We start from the raw sequence: 22167 nt of genomic DNA, 5'->3' as shown, positions 1-22167 counted from the left end.
TCATATTGCACACAAAGAATTCTGAACCCAGCATACCATAAACGCACACATGCATGAGACCTGTATGGAACATCGCAGCTGCATGAGTGGCGGGTTGAAACAAGGTTTCTTCTGTCCATCTTTCTTTCAGTCCACCCTGTTATGCAACTGTGTGCCCTATTGGGAATTGTTTAATTAGTAGAGGATGTGGATCATATAAGCCACATATCATTACCTAATACCAGCTGGTGGGGGTAAATATAACAGTTGGCATTATTAAATAGAAATATGCTTGAGTAACCATGCAGAGCAGCCATGCAACCTTCACTGGAAGTAGTGATGAACAGGATAGACAGGCTCCTTTTATAACTAGCTATGAACTTAAAAGGAGCTTGCAAGACATGTCCCAGGGGAAAAATGGCAGGAGAACATGGAATGACAGTCGATTTAATCAAAGACTAAATAGCGATTCAGCAGTGGCCTCAGCAAGGGCACGTGAGGAGGAGGCAGCATTTTTCAAAGCGTGTCACTACTATATGAAGTTTCAGGGGCTTTACCTATGTCGCGCAAAACGTAAGCCAAACACGGTTGTCCTCAGTGAACCGAAGAAAGCTCAGCCAGTGTACTCGTCTGGCCACGTTACGTGGTGCAGACCGGCTTTGTCCTGCACCAGCTTGACTGATCAACAGTAGCCACATCCAGCTGGCACATTTTGAAGCATGATCAATAACTCATTATGTAGTGAAGTCTGTCTAGGCATCTAACCAGGAGTGAGTGCGCACTGGCATCTAACCAGGAGAACACCGCACCATCGTGGGTGGGGAGAGTGCTAGTGCATCGGAGCACATTGACGACGCTGGAGTCGCTGCGCCAGCCATGCATCTTTGCTCTTTCCATCTGCGGCCCTTCGTTTGGCCTGACTGGAGAGAGAGACGAAGAGACACGGTTGTGCCCGGCCACGCCATTACCCCCTGAACATTTTTCAGGCCTGCGCCCCAAATTTTGACATCATATTCAGCAGACTGACACTTCCAGAAGCCACAGCGTCAGCGACATGAATTTAGCCAGCGCGCGGACCGATTGGTTGGAGCGGCGTGGTCGTGCTTATTGTTTCCCTTTGTTGTTTTGCAGCAATTTTGTTTCCGTGCGCGATGTGCAGTGGGTGCTAAACCGCCAAATGAGTGTTTTGTGCCAGGGTGCACGGGCAACTATGATACAGGAAGAGGATACAAGTGTTTTCTTTCCCTACTTTCAAGAAGTGGCTATGCGCCATTCCTAGGAAGGACTTCGCGCCCACTTCGTAGACTAAGGTAAGAATTCTTGATGGTCCTGTTGTGTGCTCCTAGTTGCTCGTACTTGTTAAGCACTTTTACTGTGATATTTCCAATGGCCAGATAGACTTATCATGCCCGGACTGTAGACACGCTTACACAAAGGGGAGAGCATTACATTATTTTAATAAATGGCTTCTCAGGCATTTACAAGATGTTAGTACGTTGCTGCAGATTTGCGCAGATCGTTTCCACGCTTCATGCATCGAGAGCACGACTTCATACACAGGTTCAAGAGCAAGAAACGTTCTTACAGTTGCACTGCCAGTACTGCGGTTGCGCCGTGGATCTGTGCCTACTGTTTTTTTGGGCCGTCCTTCGTACGTTTCTGCACCAGACAACAGCACGAGATAAGCACCTGATGCCAAAAAGAGCCGACTAGAAGCTTCCCAACTGGCCTGTGCTGTCGAAGAGTCACTGGCTTCACATGAAGCGGAGCAGGAGAGAGACCACTTTTCGTCCCTCAAAGAACTCAAGGCGCACTTGCAAGTGGCATCAGTGGCAGTGAAGTGGACTGTGATCCATAAAGAAAAGTGCACAATGCTTTCGAACATCACCGACGATCGTGAACCTTGGTTAAAGGCGTCATTGACGATGTTTGGAAACCTTCAAGTGTCCGCCTGCTATCAAGGCTTCGTGATCAAGAACCTTGGTAACGCTGTTGTACGGACTCAGTTCGCAAAGTAAGCTCCGTGTTGGAAATTTTGGACAACCTGTGCATGCTGTCTGAGGAGCGCTGTAGTTCTCGCCACCTGTCGCTTACAATAGATTCCCTTCTAGACATAGTGGAAGGAAGCACTAATGAAGACAAGAAAGGGGCTGTAAAGTTTATGAAGGAACAGCTACCACTGCTTTCTACAGAGCGTATTCAGTACAGCACACAGGTAATGGTGTTTGCATGCATTTTCCACACAATATCGTCGCATGCCTATATGTCTTTGAGAAGAACAAGTGCACTAACCTTGCCTCAACTGAGCACCATCAGGAAAGTGTGCTCATCTGTTCAAATGTGCCCAGAAATCGATTCTTGTGATGCAACTTTCCTTCAGTATGCTTCCCAGAGATTTAAACATCTGCAGCCACATCAACACACCGTGACGTTGATGCTTGACAAAATTCATATCCAGCCTTGTTTTGATTACAAGGGTGGAAACATATGTGGTGTTGCAGTGAATTTCGAGGCAGCCACATCAGTACACTTATTTATGGTTCAAAGTCTGCTGGGTACATTCAGGGAGGTAGCACACATTCTTCCGGTAAAAACCATACAGGGTAACCAACTTCATGCCATACTGAAGAAGGTAATCTTACGCTTAGAAGAGACTGGGTACAGGGTCATAGCTGTTGTCTGTGACAATAACTCACTAAACAGGAAGGCAATATAGATGTTTCTGCCAAAGCCGATGCTTTGTCATGTTTACCCACATGCGGCAGACCCAGGTCGACCGCTATTTTATGTGGTAGATGCTGTGCATCTCTTTAAGTGCATAAGAAATAATTGGCTGAACCAGAAAAATGCAGGCACTTGCTTTTACTACCCATGCTTCGAGCTTTTCAACAATGATGTTCATCCTGAATTCAAACTGACTGCCTTATTTAGGCATTTGAGATTTACATAAAGACGAGTCATCTCTGCTGCTAAAGTCTGGCTATGGCTTGACGACAAAGGCACTTTATCCAAGCAACTTGGAACGGCAGAATGTTAAGCTGGTACTGCAGGTTTTTAATCCGCACTTGATCACTGCAAGCTCGCAGTGGTGAAGCCAATTTTCAGCATGCGCCAGCAACAGCAGATTTCATCAAAATCATTCACTGGTGCAGTACTGTCAATGTAAAGACACCGAATAAAGGCTTCCATCATCGTAATGTTTACGAAGAACTTATGTCGTACCATACAGGTGACCCAGAAGTAGCTTCTCTAAATGCTTTCATTACATGGCTCGACGTCTGGGAATTTTATGGGCACGACACTGGAGTCCTTACCAAGGAGACATTGAGTGGCCTAAGGCTCTCTGCTCAATTCTTGTTGGAATTGGTAAAGTACTGCATAAGTGAGCTTCACTTCAAGTACGTCCTAATATGGGATGTCCAAACAGACCCTCTCGAGAGTCGTTATGGAAGGAACCAGCAGATGGCTGATGGGCAGTACCACGTATCTGTTTGACAACTCTGTGAAACAGAGGGCTGAATTCGCCTTCAAACTGCCCTCCCAAGGATGAGGACTGATGACCTCAGAGGCATAGAAGAAACACAGAGATGTGAGAGATGTAGGCACCTCCTTTAGTGCTCATGTTAGCAAAGGTGACCTTGACACGCTGAAAGCACGAAAGCCAGTTATTGGTTATGTTGGTGGGTATTGTGGGCATGCTACAATGAGAGTACTAAAGTGTGAAAGCTACCGAGAGCACTTGGTTGTTTCTGGAAATGAGACCGAAATGGATGAAGACACCCATTCCTTAATCGGACAACTGGACCGAGGTGGCCTCCAATTTCCCTCTGCCTTTGTGATTACAGTAGTCATGAACACGGAGGTTGTAGTTACAAAGCTTGTGACACAAAGCGCCTGCACACAGTTTCTCCATGGGCCCAACCAAAGGAGCGTCGTTCGGCAACTGACTCTAGACTCTCTGCCGAGGCTTGAGGACATCGATGCATGTGAAAATGGACACGCCTACGAGCTCCTTGTCGCACTGGTTGCAAACTTTACAGCAAAAATAATGCTGAACAACTTGTGCAAACAAAGGAATGATCATCTAAATATTAGAAAATAACAGAGGGCAAAAAACCGAAAAGCTCAAACCTTTCTTGAAAAGTAATTTTCCGTACCTTGTACTCTGCACATTTAATTGTGTTAAATTGCACTGCGGGTATTTCATTGCAGTTTTCTGATGTGATTTCTTCGGCCAACTTCTGTCTGTTGCAGTACAATAAGCCTTCTTTTGTTTGTGTCATGCATATTTTCTAGCTTAGATTTAAACGGCAGTTCGCTGTCTTGTAATTAGAAATCGTAGTGTTTTCGGCATTTCCTTTTTTCTCATTGAACTAAACCTCAGACAGTTCTTGCTGTGGTTGGTGAATGACTTATTTGCGATAACTTGTGGCTGTGTGTGCTTTTCTTGTGCAGAGTGCATGCACAGATATTGTGTAATTTGGTTTGTGCATTGGGATTTCTAGTGGATGCCCCTACCTGTAGCAGTGCAATAAGTGGTTCTTTGCGTCACTTATTTATTCTACTATAGTGCACAATTTGGCTACCAGTGTGTTTAATGGACAGTGGTTTTCTTGCATGTTTTTGACTCTGAAATGCAGTGTGTTCTGTTTGATGCCTTTGAAGTGCAGCATTTTTCAATCTGATAAATGAGTGAAATAATATTTTTGTCTAACCTACAATTAAAATGGCAGTATGGTTCTCGTGTTCTAACTTTTGGCATGGCTTTGGCATTGCAGTGTGCTATGTTCTGCTTTCTGTCATTATACTGCGGCTTCTAATGCGCACTTTAAAAACAAATGGCTATTTTCGGGTATTGTATGAATTAATGTTTGATGTTTAATGGCACAGGGCCAAGTATGGCCAAAGAGCGCGATGCCCATGGTAATGAGTTCGCAGTGTAGTTATCAGTTCTATGAAATCAGTGTGATGTGGCTGTAAAGGCGCCATAAAAATAGTCACTCTAAAGTGCGTAATATCTGCATAATGAGATTATGGCAAGGACATATGAGGTGTACTATGAACATTAAGATGCATTTCAAAAGAATGATACAATGTATAACATATATCAGATTCTAAAGTTGGCTAGAGCATTAATGCCTCCTTATAGCCCTTGAAACGCAAGGGCCTGGAGGCATGTGCTATGCAAAACAATTATTGCAGCGGAACAAGGATGCTCCACGAATTTAATGGGCTTATAACATGTAAGACAACATCATTCAAGAAACCGAGGACTGCTTTGATGTTAAATAGCGGTTCTTGGCCAAGAAACATGGCCGGGTGAAGGGGGATGTAATAACGGTATGCCAGTGGAAAATATTCCTTTCTCTCAGCTTCGGCCTCCCAACACTCCAGGAGGACGTGGAGGATGGTCAGCCTCTCCCCGCATCTACCATAGGTTGGAGGTTCATTTCCAGTAAGTAGAAAATTATGAGTGCCAAAGGTGTATGCTATTCTGAGACAACAGAATAGGACATTTGTTCACCGTGATTTCGTTGAGGAGGGCCAAGAACCTAACTGTGGCTTTACATATTGCAGTTTATTATTTATTTCTGCGTCCCACACGCGTTGCCAGTGGTTTCGAAGTTTCCTTTGTAAGAAGGATTTTAGATCTGTGACAGGGACTGCAGCAGTAGGGTTAACAGCTTGCGATGCGATGGACGTGGCCATCTCATCCACCAGAATGTTACCCTCGATGCCCCTATGGCCAGGCACCCAGCATATAATGATATACGGGTTAGATATGTATGCTTTGCGCAAGATGGAATAGAGTTCATTAAATACTGGATTTTTGTGTGTATAGAGTGACATCAGGGCCTTCACGACGCTTAGGGAGTCTGTATATATAGCTGCTTTCAGAAGCTTTTATTTTCTTATATGCTTCACAGCAGACAACAGTGCGTAGGCCTCGACCGTAAAGATACTTGTTTCGGGATGCAGTACATCAGATTCCAAGAAGGATGGGCTGACAGCTGCATAGGACAAGCCGGCATTTGACTTCGAAGCATTTGTGCAGAACACTGTGCAGGAGTGCTTGTGCTGGAGTTCTAGGAAATGCATTCGGATTTCGATCTCTGGTGCGTGCTTTGTAACTTCTAGAAAGGATGTCTAGGGTTTGACGAAAACTCGTCTGGCGAGGAAAGAACATGGCTGAATATACGTACACTAGCCAACTGAAAAAATTCAAAATACAGATTGACGTTTCGGCGTCCAATACGGGCGCCTTGTTCACGGGTGCCTTGTTCAGTGAACAAGGCACCCGTATTGGGCACCGAAACGTCAATCTGTATTCTAGGGATATGTCACATTCTACCACCTGCCACTCCCAAGGTGGTAACAGCTTGGTTGGATGCATTAAGCAAAGCTCGGGGAGTGGGACATGCATTTCATCACTAAGCTCCCTCACACGCAGCAAGAAAGGCCGTCTTACAGAGGGACGATTATGGAAAAGTGTCATATCATTAGTGGTATTAAAACATGGATGTTGACGATTTCACTGTAGTTTCAGGAAATATGTGAGGCTGATGTAAGTTCTCTGCAGATGGAGTGACCACTCATTTGATTCTGCGTATAAGCTTTCAATAGGGCTTGTCCTGAAAGCGCCAGTGGCTATGCGGATACCTAGATGATGGACAGGATCCAGAACCTTTAGTGTGCTTGGAGCGGCAGAGTTATATACGGCAGCACCATAGTGCAATCGTGATCGAATTAGGCTCTGATAAACATTCATCAGACACTTCCTGTCGCTACCCCATGTTGTGTGGGATAGAATTTTAAGTAAGTTCATTGTCCTTAGACATTTTTCTTTAAGATATTTAATGTGTGAAACGAAAGTGAGCTTATAGTCAAGTATAATACATAGAAATTTATATTCTTTGTTGATAGGTATTTGATGTCCACACAGTTGAACACAAGGATCTGGAACCAAACCTCTCTTTCTTTTAAAACGAACACAAGAACTTTTGTGGGGGTTGATTTTAAATCCGTTTTTGTATGTCCACTTGGACATCTTGTTCAAGCCCTGCTGTACCTGTCTCTTGCATACTGCGAGGTTACAGGATTTCAAGCCGATATGAATGTCGTCCACATAGGCAGAATAAAAATGACAGGTGGTAATGAAGCACGAAACGTGTGCATCTTCACAATAAAGTGCGTGCAACCAAGCACGCCTCCCTGGGGTACACCAGTTTTTTGTGTAAAAGGTCACAACAACACATTGCCGATTTTCATGTGGAAGCAACTATTTAACAAATAGCTTTCAACTATTTTCAGCATATTTCCACAGATGCCCATTCTCGACAAGTCTTTCAAGATCCCATAACATGTTGTGTCATACGCATTCTCCATATCGAGGAATATTGATAGGAAAAACTGTTTACGTACAAATGCATCGTGGATATATACTCCAATGCGCACAAGATGATCTGTTGTCGACCGGCCTTCTCTGAAGCACCACTGATAGGGATCAAGTATATTGTTGAGTTCAAGGAAATGTATAAGTCTGCGATTAATCATTTTTTCAAAAAGCTTACACAGGCAGCTTGTAAGAGCTATCGGGTGATAACTTGTTGCCATGGATGTGTCTTTCCCCTGCTTCAAAACAGGGACCACAATTGCTTCTTTCCAAGTGTGTGGAAGGTATCTGGCAGCCCAAATAGTGTTGAAGAGTGTGAGCAGTGTGTGTGTTTTTGATCATGTCATACATGACTCAGTGAAGTCCTGGTGCAGTGCTCTTGCATGAGATCAAGGCAGCTCTCAACTCGGCAATACTCAATGGCCGGTTATACACTTCGACGTGCCTGCATTTACGTACAAATGGCTTAAGTTCTATTTCTTTGTATTTAAGGAAACATTGAGAATAGTAGATTGAGCTCGATACACGCTCAAATTGTTCCCCGAGAGAGTCTGCCTGGTCTTGCAATCTGCCTGGTCGATCACCAGAGGTAATGGATGGATTTGTTGCCCTTTTTGCTTTCTTAAGCCATTCCACACTTTTGCCTCCTGTATGTATGAATTAATGCCGGGGAGGAACCTCACCCAACTTTCTTTCTTTGCCTGACGTCGTGTCCGCCTCCCCTGTGATTTAATTTCTTTAAAATGAGTTAGATTTTCAGCATTAGGCAATCTGCACAATACGCCCCATGCCTTGTTCTGTCTCTTTCATGCCTATCTACAGCCTTCGTTCACCAGGAAACACGTCTTGTAAGTGAACCACCATTCGTCTGCAGGACAAACTTTCGGCTGCATCGATAATAAAAGCGGTAAAATATGCAACAGCATCACCTATAGTAAAATCATTTATAAAATCTTGTGGTAAATAAGACTATTCTTTAAGATGCTCCAAATCCGCCAATGCTAATTTCCATCGAGGAATATGCAGAGGTTTCTCATGCAGAGTTATCAGGTTTAAAGTTACAGCAAAGTGGTCACTTCCATACAATTTATTGATCATGGACCATTCTAGGTGAGGCAGAAGAGAAGAAGAACCGACTGCTATATCTATTACTGAATACGCATTGTGTTGGACATGGTAATACGTCAGCTCTTTCTTATTAAACAAGCAGGCACTATAGGTCAGAAGAAAATTTTCAATGAATCAACCTTTAACATTGCATCGCGAATCTCCCCACATCGTGTTGTGGGCATTAAAATCTTCCACGAGTATGCAGGGGTCTGGAAGCTGATTAATTAGGTTATAGAAATCAGTTTTTCTCAGATGACAGTTGGACGGTATGTATATCGATCACACAGTCACCAGTTTGTTAAAAAAGATTGCCCGAACTGACATTGCCTCAAGGGGTGTCTGGAGGGCGACCTGTTGACAAGCTACAGACTTGTCCACGACTATTGCAACACCGCCGGAGGCATTGGCCTCGTTGCGGTCTTTGCGATAGATTATGTACTGACGTAGAAAGTTTGTCTGTGTGGGTTTAAGATGTGTCTCTTGAACATACAGCAACCTTGCATTATGTTTGTGTAGTACCTCTCTAATGTCATCGAGGTTATGTAGACGTCCTCGTACATTCCACTGTAGTATTTGTGTTTCCATTATGATAAATTCTTGGAGTTCTGGATTTGGTGCTGTGTGTTTAAGAGGTTGAGATTAGTTCATGGGCCCTTTGAAGGTGCCGCGACGCGAGTTTTGTCTTTTTTTGAGTGATCGAGAGAGCCTCACTGCTCCTTAGGCGCTGGTGGCACCGTCTTGCTGGTGGTTGTGTCCATCGCCTTTTGCGAAGGGCTGGACGCACGCTCTTCCGAGCATCTGCTGGACGTGAAGGTCTCGGAACACTGGATGAGACCTTTGAGACCACCTGCCCGGAAGTGGATGGCCCCTTTTGCTGGGGTGGTGGAGCAGGCCTAGCTGTGACCACCGCGGGGGCAGCTGGCGTAACTGCCAACTTACTGCTTGTGGGTTAGAGAGCCGCCGGAAGCCGTTGTGTCACTGCCCCCTGACGCGTCACATCGGCAAAGCTGCTCTTAGGCAGGTATGAAGTCCGCCTACGTGCCTCCTTGAAAGATATATTTTCTTTTACTTTGATCATGACAATTTCTTTTTACCAAGACGGGCACAAGTGTGAGCACGCGGTGTGCTCCCCATCGCAATTTACACAATGCAAAGAGTTCTCGCAAGCTTCAGACCTCGGCAACTCTGCGAACTGTGGCCGAAACGCTGGCATTTGAAACATCGAAGGGGATTTGGCACGTATGGCCTAACACGGAGCTTGATGTACCCGGCCTCGATTGACTCGGGCAGGACACTTGAACCAAAGGTGATTATTAGGTGCTTTGTCTGAATCTCTTTGCCATCCGGCCTTATCTTAATTCTTCTGACATTGATCATATTTTGCTCACTGAAGCCCTCCAGGCGTTCCGCTTCAGTCAGCTCAAGCAAATCATCGTCCGACACCACACCGAGGGTGGTATTCATTGTACGGTGTGGGGTTACTGTTACGTGGGTCTCCCAAAATGACACTTGTTTCGGTAGTTTCTCATATTGCTTCTGATCATGGAGCTCCAAAAGGAGGTCACCGCTTGCCATCCTCGACGCCTTGTAACCTGAACCAAAGACATCAGTCAAGGACTTTGAAACAAGGAATGGTGAAATGGTTCGCACTGGTTTATCTGACTTTTCAGAGTGAATAACATGGAAGCGGCGGAAGTTCTGGATTTGGCATCCGAAAAACTGAAAGACATCTTCGGTGCGGCCTCGTTTCTAAGGGCGATCCGGAAGTAGGGGGAAAGAAGTTGCCATGAAAATACATAAAACTTAGGCAACAGTGCCGACCGCCCACCATGGAGCCCAACGAGGGGACGCGGCAGAGCTTATGTACAAGTCTGCACGATGCCAGTCGTACGCCGTCACTATAACCAAATATGGTGTACCCAAGGTAGGATAGCCACACAAGGTTAATCCTTGCCACCAAGGAGAAAGGAAGTAAATAGAAGAGAGAAGAAGACAGGAAAGGCCAGAAAGTGAGAGAGAAAGATGAAGATTTGAGGAGAGAGAGACAGGAAGAGGCGCCTGCCGATTCCCCCCGGGTGGGTCAGTCCGGGAGTGCCGTCTACGTGAAGCAGAGGCCAAAGAGGTATATTACCTCCACCGGGGGGCCTTAAACGTCCGAACACCCGGCATCGGCTCAACCCCCAGGATCCCCTTTCCCCGGACACGGCTAAGCCGCACACGGCTACATGTGGGGGGGTCCAAACCTCGTGTGCTCGGGTACGTGGTGTCGCAACACACCAAATGCCTGCTGACACAGATACCCCTGCGGGGTATTTTCGGGTATTGTTACTGTGCATGCCTCTTATCAGTGCAATGACTTCTTGTGGCTGCCAGTTATGATTTTATAGTACACAGTATTAAAGGCAACATGTGTCTATATTACAGCGCAATATCGTTTGCTGTCTACCATTTTAGCCGTGGACATTGTGTAGCGGTAAATATGTTTACAGACAGCGTCTGCTGTGATCAATAAATATGTATAATTCCCTTAATAGTATTCATTATTACAATTACCCTGATAAATCATGCGGACGTGGCGGTCGAGGAACCTGTATGTGACATCAGTTCTTGCAAGGTGAGCGTGCAGCAAGCGCTTGCGGCCCTCCCAGCCGGCGCATAGCGACGTCGTCGACGTCACATCACGTGACACACACGCCTGAAAGCTGTTCAGGGGGTAATGGCCAGGCATGGCCAATGCCTCTGTTGCAGGTTGGTTCTCTCCCTCTCTCAAGATATTCAGAATAAAAGCTTGAACACGGCACTGCATGCTTTTATTTATTTATATTTTCTTTATTTTTTTCATGTTACATCTTGGAGGCTATGCACTTTCTTTACGAAGTGTTCTGCCGAAAAGTGGCATCAGGTAACGATTAAAACATAGCAGCCATGACGTTTATGGGCGCTCGCAGTACCAAAAGGCATAGCCTTTGAGATTCATGGCTGTTACTCAAAGGAAAGCATCGCTGGGATACGTGTTTGGACAGTGCAGCTACGAAAGTATAATGAAGTCCAACGTCGGAACTGGTTGTGGTGCATTTCGCAAGTGCACTTTAAAGTGCAGCTCTTGTTCCTGTAGCGAGTGTCGGAGGTGCAAAGGCGTGTGTCACAGTCCGACGTTTCCGGCGCACGCATTGCGGCCAGTGACACTACGCCACTTGCACTGCGCCAGCGGAAATGCCGTCCCCTCTAGACTTCAACACACGCGCTGTTGGCATGCATAGTGTGATCCCCCAACCTGCGCACCGCTTTGAACGGTTGTCTTTGAGTGTCGGCGCGATGAATGCGTGGATGGTGCAAAAGCCATCTCAACGTCGGGCACGTCAGACCGCGTTGACCGTGTCCGGTTACAGTGGCTGTGCCAGTGCTTCGAACTATAGACGTTGTTGCCTCGCCAACGTGACGTAGCGTGTGTGCGTGCACGCGCGCGCCAAGCACGCTCGGACTATATATGCGCCTTCACTGAGCCATTTTTTTCTCCGACTTTCATTAGTTCGAATTTTGCATAATTCGAATTTTCATAGCATCCCCACGGAATTAGAATGAATGAGCTTTTACTGTAACATTTAATTTTAGTGAACAAACATTTATTACCTTACTTATTCAATAAGATGTCCATAAAGATGTTGTAGATACGTCAAAAAATGACTGATAACATATACAGTCGAACCCGACTATATCGAACCCGTTTACATCGAATTATTCCATATATCGAACAATTTCTGGACACGGTATAGTTACAATGAGTATATATAGCAAAAATTACGCATACATCGAACAAAACTAGTAGCGACTCCCGATATATCGAACGTCAAGCGGCGGAAAGTGCCCCCGGAAGTTGGCTTTCCCTCGCCGTGACGGGAAAAACCCGGCGGCGCGGCTCCATCCAACCGCTCTCCCTACGTGACCGCGCTACCTCGGAGCCGCCGACACCCCCCTACAAAAAATGATCCTGGCCCGCCCGCCCGCAGCGCTTGCTCAGACAGCCAATCAGAAGCTCTTGTGCCCTCGTCGTGCAAGATGGCGAAAGTGCGAGTTGTCTCGCTGCTTATCTGATTCATTGTGTGCGCCTTCTCCCGCAGTGTTGCCGTCATGAAGCGGCAGAATTCGCCTTTCGTCGGGAAGCTCGAAATCATAAACCGGGTCGAACGCGGTGACAAGTCGGATGTCCCCGCAACGTACAAGATTCCGAGGTGCACTCTCGGCTCGATCTTGAAGGGGGAAATTAGGGCTAAAGCGACCTAACTCGCGACCCGGTGCCCGTAGTGCCCGTCCGTGCACGGCCGTGTACGAGTGGTTCATCCAAAATAGCTTCAGCCGTACCGACTTCCGCGTGCTCGGTGATGACTGTAAATTCTGATTAATGCGACGAAGCCGTTGTCGTTGTTGCCGAAGTTTGGAGCGAGCTGTCAGAATTTCCGGAAGCTGTTGACGAATCAACGGTGGACGAGTTTGTGAGCGCAAATGATGGTGTCGCGACCACGGGAGAGCCCGGAAACGAAGACTACATTGCCGAAATCGTGCCGAGCACAAGTGAAAATGGGCACTACGAGGAAAGCAACGACCGTCTTTGGCCCACATCCTCCGAAGTGATTGGTGCGCTCGCACTGTCCGGTGCTTCTGCGCGAATGCGGAATGTTGCGGCCTCAGCTGCTCCGACTCCTTAGACAACGTGGGGAAGTGCGTGCCTCGCACGCAGCGAAATTGCCCAAGCAGAAGAAAATGCAGGACTATTTCGTGCGAAACTAAGCTAGTTTCATCAATAAAGTGATTTTATAAATGGTATGTGCTTTTATGACATCCAATTATTTAGCAGGCTTATATCGAATTATGCTCTATATCGAACTGATAGGCGTTTTTTTGCGAGTTCGATATAGCCGGGTTCGACTGTATAGCAAAATAGGTCTCGTGTGGTCCTTTTTCTCCGACAAAAACAGGAAAAGCCTGCAAACATTTTTTTAATCGACATGATAACGCGTCCCCACACCTGTAACATTAAACATCATCATTGCATTATGTATATTACATGAACGTGTAAACCTGGGTCAGAGTCTTGGTAACGGCTCAGAGAGGGCAGCGTTACAAGATTGTGCCACTGCCCGTGTGACAGGGACCGAAGATGTATGCCAGAAACTGCTGACGCAGTGAGAAAAAGGCACAGCTGCTCGTTCCCAGTGCCACTGTTTGATAGGGTTGGCATAAAGGTTGATGCAATCTTTGGTGTGCAGAAGCGTTGTCATGGTCACAACCTTTCTTTCTTCATTTTTTAAAAATTTATTTTAAGGCTCTCTTCCTTGTTAAAACAGGTCTTCACGAATCCAAGGTTGTTTCAAATGCTGTTATCGGTCATTTATCAACGTCATTCACAACATTTTCAATCACATCTCATCAATTTGGTAAATAAGTACAGTACGAGATGACTAAAAACGCATAAATACAGCAAAAACTTATTGCCAGCAATATTTTGTCTAAAGAACACTTTACTTCCAACACCAACAGTATGCACACAAATACGTTACACAGTAAGAGATCAAGAAAAATGCATAGCGAAATTTATGGCTATCAATATGCTGTCTTGAAAACACGTTTCATCAGAAGAAGAAATGGCTGAGCAGTTAGCGTGAAAAGAAGCACCACGCGTGGCCATACCCACATCACAGCTGTGCATGCCCCAGTGTATGGGAATGTGTGAACCGCAACCAAAAAGGGAACCACAACTGAAGGCAAAACAAAAGAAAACTCGTCTCTCAACTTTAGTCACGCCATGCCACCAGAAATGCTGGCAAGGCATATACAACGTTAGCAAGGCATATACAATTGAAACGAATTCTAAGGATGGCACCAATTTCAAGATACAGTTGCCGACGGATAATTTGGATGCCAATATAAGCTGGACATGTTTGGTAATTCGAACAGCTTTGTGGCACCGCCAATGGCCCCACAGACTGAATGCATAAAGACAAGCAATATTTCGGACAGCCGCCAGCTCTACATTCGTTTATCCGCACTCTAACCGTGGCTATAGCGTACGCCGACTCTGCCGCTATGATTTCCTTTGGCAACCTTGACAAGGCATCAAGTATGGCCTCAGAGATTACATGTTACACGGTAATCCCTGAGGCCTTACCTTGGTCGCAGCACTACGCCTCGGAGATTTAACTTCAATGCCAATCTTGGAGGCTTTGCTTGAATTATAGCTTGCATCAACATCGCGATTATCATATCGTATCCCAGCAATCCCGTGCATGGCCTGCTCTCGCCATTCTGTTTGAGTTTACTTTTTGGACAACGTTCCACTATTCTGTGCTTGTTTGTATAGTTTGCATTTCAGACAGCTCTTTGCTGGCTCCAAGAAGTCTTTCTCATGAATTTATCGACAGGCCTCGTAGTTCGACTTGGAATGACCTTGAGTCACAGTCCAAATGACTCCACAAATGAAGATCCTGAACTTGCCACCTACAACAATGTGCTCAAATGCAGACATCACTGATAACCTGCTAGGCTGCGGTGTGCCGATTTCTGTTGCCATTACATTTGAAGACTTTGCAAATGTCAACAGCACGGTGTTGTTGTGTGCCGAACTAAACGATGACGAAATAAATTAGCAAGTTCTCCCACCATCAAACAGCGATTCTAACTCGGATGATGATGATGTGCCGTGTGCTCCGGAGCCTTCACATGCAGACTCAAGCATTTGCAGTCCTTGGACTGGCGTACAGCAAGTGCACAAAACTTGCAGAGATACAGACATACTTTGCTGCACCTAAGCGGAAGTGCGTGCAGCAATGAATAGACCACTTATTCCTTGCACATGGGCCTTAATATGTAAATAAAATTATCTTCTTTGGATGCATCTGTTTTTTCTGACATGCGATAGTTCGCACTTATTTATGTTCCCCGTGGAATCCGAATTATCGGTCATCGACTGTATGCATTGTTGAACTTGTCATAAAAATGCGCGGTTGTTCCACTTCTCTCATGAAACACCATTCCATGCATCGCAGCCCAAAAGTAAGTGGACCGCCAATGAATTCTTGGCAATGAAATGCATCCCATGCAGTACATCTCATTATGCACGGTCCTTCATTCTCCATACCATTTGTACATCGACGTTGCGAAGAAGTTGGAGAGGGTCTGAATGAAGACAACGAAGTGCCACAGGGTTCGAAATAAAGAATGATGGCTGACACTATAGCCTAGCCCTGCTGCGTCTTTCACACTTTCCCAGCATTTAATTTACCGCTTTAACATTTAAGCCTGCACACATTTTTTTTTCCTTCCTCTCTCGCTCAAACATCTCATAAAGAATTGTTTAGCTCCTGCTTTTATAACCATCACAATATCTAGATTGCATAGACGCTGTGCCGATGACCAACGTGCCCGCATGCATGAAAGCAAAAACCTTTGGTTTCCATGCTTCCCATCTCCTTGCATATCTACTCAGCAATAACATGCCATGCTTGAACCTACCCTTTTAACTAAATGTAGGCCCAAGAATATAAGCTTTTTCTAGCTTGCAAGCTTCATTGTTAACAAAGAATTTTGATTCAGGCTGTCTCCCCTGCTATCCTTTACTTGGAGCACAACACCTCGGTGGCGCAAAGCCGGTTCTCTCGAAGCATTCACAAAGACAACACTTGCCTCAGGGGGCATGAGAGCTGGGTTGCCGCCCCGGTTGACCTCGGGCGAGACAAAGTGAAGTCGCAGGTTGGTGTCGGCAAGGCAGCTGCCGAAGTCTGACAGGACCAGCTTCGGACATGCTGTACCTGCAGTACATTTATCCAGCTGTACATATGCATGACAGCAGCCATTTAGTTTTATATGTTCATGCAAAAAGGTGTTCAACACTTTTTTGCAGCCTAACAGCACAGAAAATTAGTTTAAAGCTAGTTTAATAGGCTTCTCACTGTTGACCTACAATCTAAACTTTTTGTAAAGGTCGAGGCTGCAGGAGTGTTCCATGCTTGCCTGTCGTGACACAAGCAATGGGACCACTGACATGACACATGACCAGACACAGCATCCAGAAATGACCACCTACCCTTAGAAAGGTCAAGTAGCAGGTTGTCAGCCTTGAGATCACGGTGGGCCACGCCATGCTGTCTTAGGTGGCAGACAGCCTCAAGCAGTTGGCAGAGGAGGCTCAGCCGTACCTGGGGATCCTTGCCAGCTGCCCCAGTCCGCACGTACTCTGCCAGGCTGCAGTGGTACCTGAGCGCCAGGATAAACAGCCATTCGAACAGCTCTCAAAGAAAATCAATCAATCGATTCATTTACACCAAAACAATAAAGTCACAGTGAAAAAAAATAAAGAAAGGTGACCGGGAAACAAAACCTGCCTAATCGCAGCTTGACAGAGCCCCGACATCCCCATCAGCAGTGAAAACAGGGCACAGCACTCACCTTTGCCATAACAAATTATAAGAAAATTAAGCAAACATAGAAATGTGATCTCAAACAATTGTTCCACACTCACAGATTTGTACCACAGCGGACACATGGCTAACAGATGTGTACAAGGAATATGATGATTTCTACACATTTTGGCGTGCGAGATCACCAGTTTGAGGCTATGATATAATCCAAATGCAAGTGGCTTCAATTAATACTGTTTCGGACCTGCATAAACAGCGAGAAAGTCTGGAAAATCAGATGGCGAAAAGTTTTGCATCTGAAATTCCAGATGTTCTTATACATTGGTTCTATGGGGTACGTGACTGTTCCATGAAGGCGTCCGAATCATAGGGCATGTCCAAAAAATCAGTTGTTGACTGTAACTGCCTATAAAAGGTGTTCGTTATAGTACGCGTTTCTAGTTATACCAATGGTACCAGAGCAAAACCAGAGGCCACAGTGGCAACAAGATAATGAAGCAGTGGATGTGAGAGAAAAACCAAAAAAATTCAAGGACGATTACGATACTCCCTAATGCAAAATTTGAGCACAGCTGCATATCTGTTTTCATTTCATGATATACTGGCTGGCGCAGATAATTTGTCTCATGTGGCACGTTGCAAATGGAGTGAAATGTGATGCGACTACCTCGCTAATCAGGAGATCGCGAGAGGCAGCGCATGGGTGACACATGAGCGCAATGCACAGCAGCCACTGCAAACAAACCTCTACTCATGCAGCGCTTTGTTTGCATATACAGTATCGGTGGCGTCATCGATGACCTGACGAAGTGCGCTAATCTGGCACCACCTCGTAGCCATCATCGCAGCAGAGCCCATCTTGTGCGGTGCTAAGCATTTACCGTATTTACTCGCATAATGGTCGCACTTTTCTGTAAAAAAAATTGATGCAAATTCAGGGGTGCGATCATTAACACGGGTTAAATTTCCCACGAAAAGAAACATTTCCTTTTTTCATCCCGCATTTGCTGCGGGATGACAAACAGGCGGCTGCCGCTGTCAGAGTGGGACACCAAAACAAAAATGGCGGCCGGCGGAGCAAGCTGAACGCGCCGAACGCAATTATTTTCTTCTCGTGAGTACATTACGCACATTGACAGTTTCTTCCGCATAAGTGATGAATAATGTCGTTAATATCGGCAAGTTTGGGACAATAACGTAGCCATGTCCACTTTGAGGGGACAGAAACAGAGATGGGCATGCTTAGCTGCCAGTGACATAGAAACACATGGCAGGCATGCTGTGGAAACTGCGGCATTTGTCTTCACTGCTATCCTAATACGACACGTTTCCACTAAGGGTGGGCGAATATTTTGGCTGCGTTACAAGCGTTGGCATATGAATAGGGTACACTTCTAACATATCAGTGTAAACGTGGCCACTATCGTTGCCGCTCGCGATTTGTTGCGTGCCCACGAGTGCACATGAGAAGAATCGAAAAGCGCCCTTTATGTTGTTGTTGACCAAAACCATTATGAAGCCTACAAATAATAAAGCCGAGGCAAGTTTGGTTGTAGCTTTTTTTTTTTTCATGGAAGTGCGGAAAGTGATGAAAGGAATGAAATGGGGCATCTGCTTAAGAATGTTGGGTGTGTGCAGACCGCTTGGTATGCCTTCAAGAGCCATTCGCATAGCATTCGACAGATGGTAAGCGCAATCATCATTAGCTAGACTTGGCACACGACATATTGCTGCAACAAGTGTAGGGTGCGATCATTACATGGGAAAGAAATAAATTTAATTTTGACGACAAAATTCAGTGGTGCGATCATTACGCGAGCACGATCATTATGCGAATAAATACGGTATTGCGATAGGAATTACACGGGTGCTCCAGGCGCATTTCTGCCATCGGCATCAGTGTGAAGTTCCGTATAAAGCCCAAGGGCGATAAAACTGATGCAGTGCGCCGTATGCCGTATGTGCGAGTGAAAGCATGCGAGGGTCAGCTGGCAATTGCGGCTCAATCTTGCACACACAACAAAGCGGGAAGCAAGTGCACCGTCTTCCGTCGCGCGCAAGGCTTCGAAAGGAAGGGGACGCATTCTGCTCTGGGCGGCTCGGGCAGCCGCACACGCCCGGCTGGGCTGCTGTATCTTGAAAACCATCTGCGACGGGTATAGAGTCCATGCTGCACTGTGTTTTTGCAGGTTAGTTCGCGCAGGTGGGACCGGCAGCACGAGCGTCGAATCGCTTGATGCTGTTGCCATGTTTCCTAACTGCAGCGTTCTGACAGCGAGTTTTCGTGGTCATCGAGTGAGCTGTGTTCATGTTTGCTTGGACATGCGTGACACCGTGCTTCATTTACTTAGTATGCTTATATTTACAAGTCTATATGGCTGATAAAACTACTATCCTTACTTTGTATGGCTGGCAAAACTGCAACTTTTTCTTCTCACGCTTTCGCCATACCCTCCTCCTCTATTCCGCCTCATGGTTCCACTGCACCCTCCTCCTCCTCTGCTTTCCTCCTCGCACTTTCTTCGCTATCACTGTCTTGCATCTCCCACTGCTCTCTGCGTTCACTCCTTCATTCTTGATTGTGCTCATTCGCTCAGTCACGAGGGACGCCGACTCTCGTCACACGGACTCCTAAGGCTACGTTCACACTAGGTAAGCAGAAAGAAGGTGGAAAGACCAAAGTGGGGCGGAAAATCTTTTCCGGCATCTCAAAGATGTTCACATTTAGCATATAGCATACCCCCCAAAATAGAAAGATCATAACGCTCTACGACAGAGGGGATTATGTCGCGTTCAATGAAAAGTTAACTCAGTTCAGTTACTCCTTTCTTGAAACATTTAATTGTCGTTCTGTTGAAGATAACTGGTTAATGTTTAAATCCAAAATGCAAGAACTAACGAAAGCCCATATTCCTACCATCACTGTAACTGAACGGCCCTCATCCCCTTGGTTTAATAACGCATTAAAACGCCTGAACAATAAAAAGAAAAAGCTTTATCGTATCGCCAAGCAAGCTAACGTGTCATGCGCATGGAAAAAGTACCGCTGCATTAACAAAATGTTTCAGTCACAAGCTAACAAAACTAAGCGATCATTCTTTTCAACCTCACTTCCTGATATGCTACGTAATAATCCTTGTCAATTCTGGAAGGTTGTCAATCCATGCCCAAAGAAATCGATAAAAATACTTCACCAAAACGGCGTCCCTATCCCTGATACTGAACTTGCAACAACACTTAATTCAACATTCTGTTCAGTTTTTACAAAAGAATCTGAAGGCAATCTTCCTTATTTCCCTAACCCTCAATATCCTCTCATGCCAGCCATCACATTTGAACCTGATGGCATTTGCAGACTAATAGAATCTTTGAAGCTAACTACATCGGCTGGCATTGACGAAATTAACGTGAAAGTGCTTAAAAATACAGAAGATGTCACTAGTGTCATCTTATCACACACTTTTCAACAGTCACTCTCGTCTGGAGTGGTGCCGCAGGACTGGAAGACAGGTGAGATCATTCCAGTCCCCGAAATACCTTCTTCAACGTCATGTCTTGACTACCGGCCAATTTCCATTACCAGCGTTTGTTCCAAACTGATGGAGCATGTCATCTTTTCCCACATCATGAGATTTCTAATTTCTAACAACTTTTTTCATCATAGTCAGCACGGATTTCTTAAGAATTTATCTTGTGATACTCAACTTGCACTCTTTATAAATGACACCAGTTCCCAATTAGACCTTAATGTACCCATAGACTCATTGTTTTTAGACTTTGAGAAAGCTTTTGCTAAGGTACCCCACAACCATCTTTTCTTGGAACTTTCAGTCCTGAATCTCAATCGCCTAATTTATAATTGGTTGCGCAGCTTTCTGACCGGCCGGCAACAGTTCGTTTTTGCAAATAACTTTTCATCCCCTCTGTCTCCTGTGCTTTCTGGGGTTCCTCAAGGTTCTGTTTTTGGCCCCCTCCTCTTTTTAATCTACATTAATGACCTTCCTAATGACATATCTTCTAACATACGCCTATTTGCAGACGACTGTGTTATTTACCGACCCATTAACATTAGCTCAGATATCTCTGTCCCGCAGCGTGACTTACAAACAGTTGAAAAATGGTGTAAGACATGGTTAATGTCCTTAAATGTAAATAAAACCTCATTAATCTCTGTCAATCATCAGCATTCTTATGTAGCACCCTCATATCTCTTAGGTAATTCAATAATATCATCTGTGACCTGTTATAAATACTTAGGGCTTATCTTAACGCAAGATCTTTCATGGTCCTCTCACATTGCTAAAATAACTAACGAGGCTAACCGCACCTTAGGCTTTCTCCAGCAACATCTGAAATTTGCCCCTCCTCCGCTAAAAACTCTTGCCTACAAATCTGTGGTAAGGCCCAAACTTGAATACGCATGCTCAATTTGGGACCCTCATCATACTAATCTTTCTAACATGCTTGAATCTATCCAAAACCACGCAGCCCGATTTATCTTCTATAATTATTCTTCATATACTAGTGTCACAGTGCTAAAATCTAATGCGAATCTTCCTAGACCAGGAGTGAGACATCAAGTGTCCAGGCTCATTCTATATCACAAGTTTTATCATGCCCCGATTGGTAACAGCATCATATTGCCAGATCACCACCATTCATCCCGGACCAATCATTCAAAGTCAGTGTACCCTCCGCATGCGCGCACATCATCCCATCTTCATTCGTTTTTTCCACGTACAGCGAGAGACTGGAATGATCACCCTTCGTCCTAACATTTCAAGCAGTATGTTGATTCGCTGACCCATCCATCATTAATAGCGATCATTTCACGCAACTTCGCATGCAGTCTAACTTTCTTCTGCTATGGAAAAGAAAGAAGGAATAGTTTTGATACTTTTAGCTAGTTGTTTCCTAGAAGAGGACAATGAACAACGAAAGAAGCATACAACTGGGAAGTGGCAGCTGTGGTGGATTCAACCGGCTTCGCAAAAAATTTCGGTCACGCTAGCGCTATGTTGGCACTCCTCCAGCCCCGCAACGTTGAGCACTATCGCGAGTAAGTAATGCTGAAAGACTTGTTCTTGTAAAGTGGGTGACTCTTGTCATAGAGCACAGGGTAGTATTTGATTGCGTCGATCAGCATCACAGCCGACACGTTTAGTGTCATGTTAAAATTTACGATCGGCTGTTTACGTGTTAGTGCAGCTTTAGGTGAAGTGGAACGACTTTCCACTTCGACGTAGCAAAAAAATAGGTCTGAGGCCGATTGAG

The 22167-nt window shown here is 45.3% G+C and overlaps 1 protein-coding gene across 1 annotated transcript in view; it reads right to left on the bottom strand.

The window, feature by feature from the left end:
* LOC142576612 (serine/threonine-protein kinase Pink1, mitochondrial-like) overlaps positions 1 to 22167 on the bottom strand; it is a 90751-nt gene that overhangs the window by 17881 nt on the left and 50703 nt on the right. Inside the window, exons 6-7 of the mRNA XM_075686813.1 lie at positions 16560 to 16729; positions 16160 to 16284 (exon numbers count right to left, since the gene is read on the bottom strand). Of these exons, the coding sequence (XP_075542928.1) occupies positions 16160 to 16284; positions 16560 to 16729 (295 nt within the window). The remainder of the gene's footprint in view (positions 1 to 16159; positions 16285 to 16559; positions 16730 to 22167) is intronic.

Source organism: Dermacentor variabilis, chromosome 3 (assembly GCF_050947875.1).
Source record: "Dermacentor variabilis isolate Ectoservices chromosome 3, ASM5094787v1, whole genome shotgun sequence".
Taxonomy (NCBI): Eukaryota; Metazoa; Arthropoda; class Arachnida; order Ixodida; family Ixodidae; genus Dermacentor; species Dermacentor variabilis.
The sequence above is the reverse complement of the archived record's forward strand: the minus strand, read 5'-3'. Positions and strand labels throughout refer to the sequence as shown.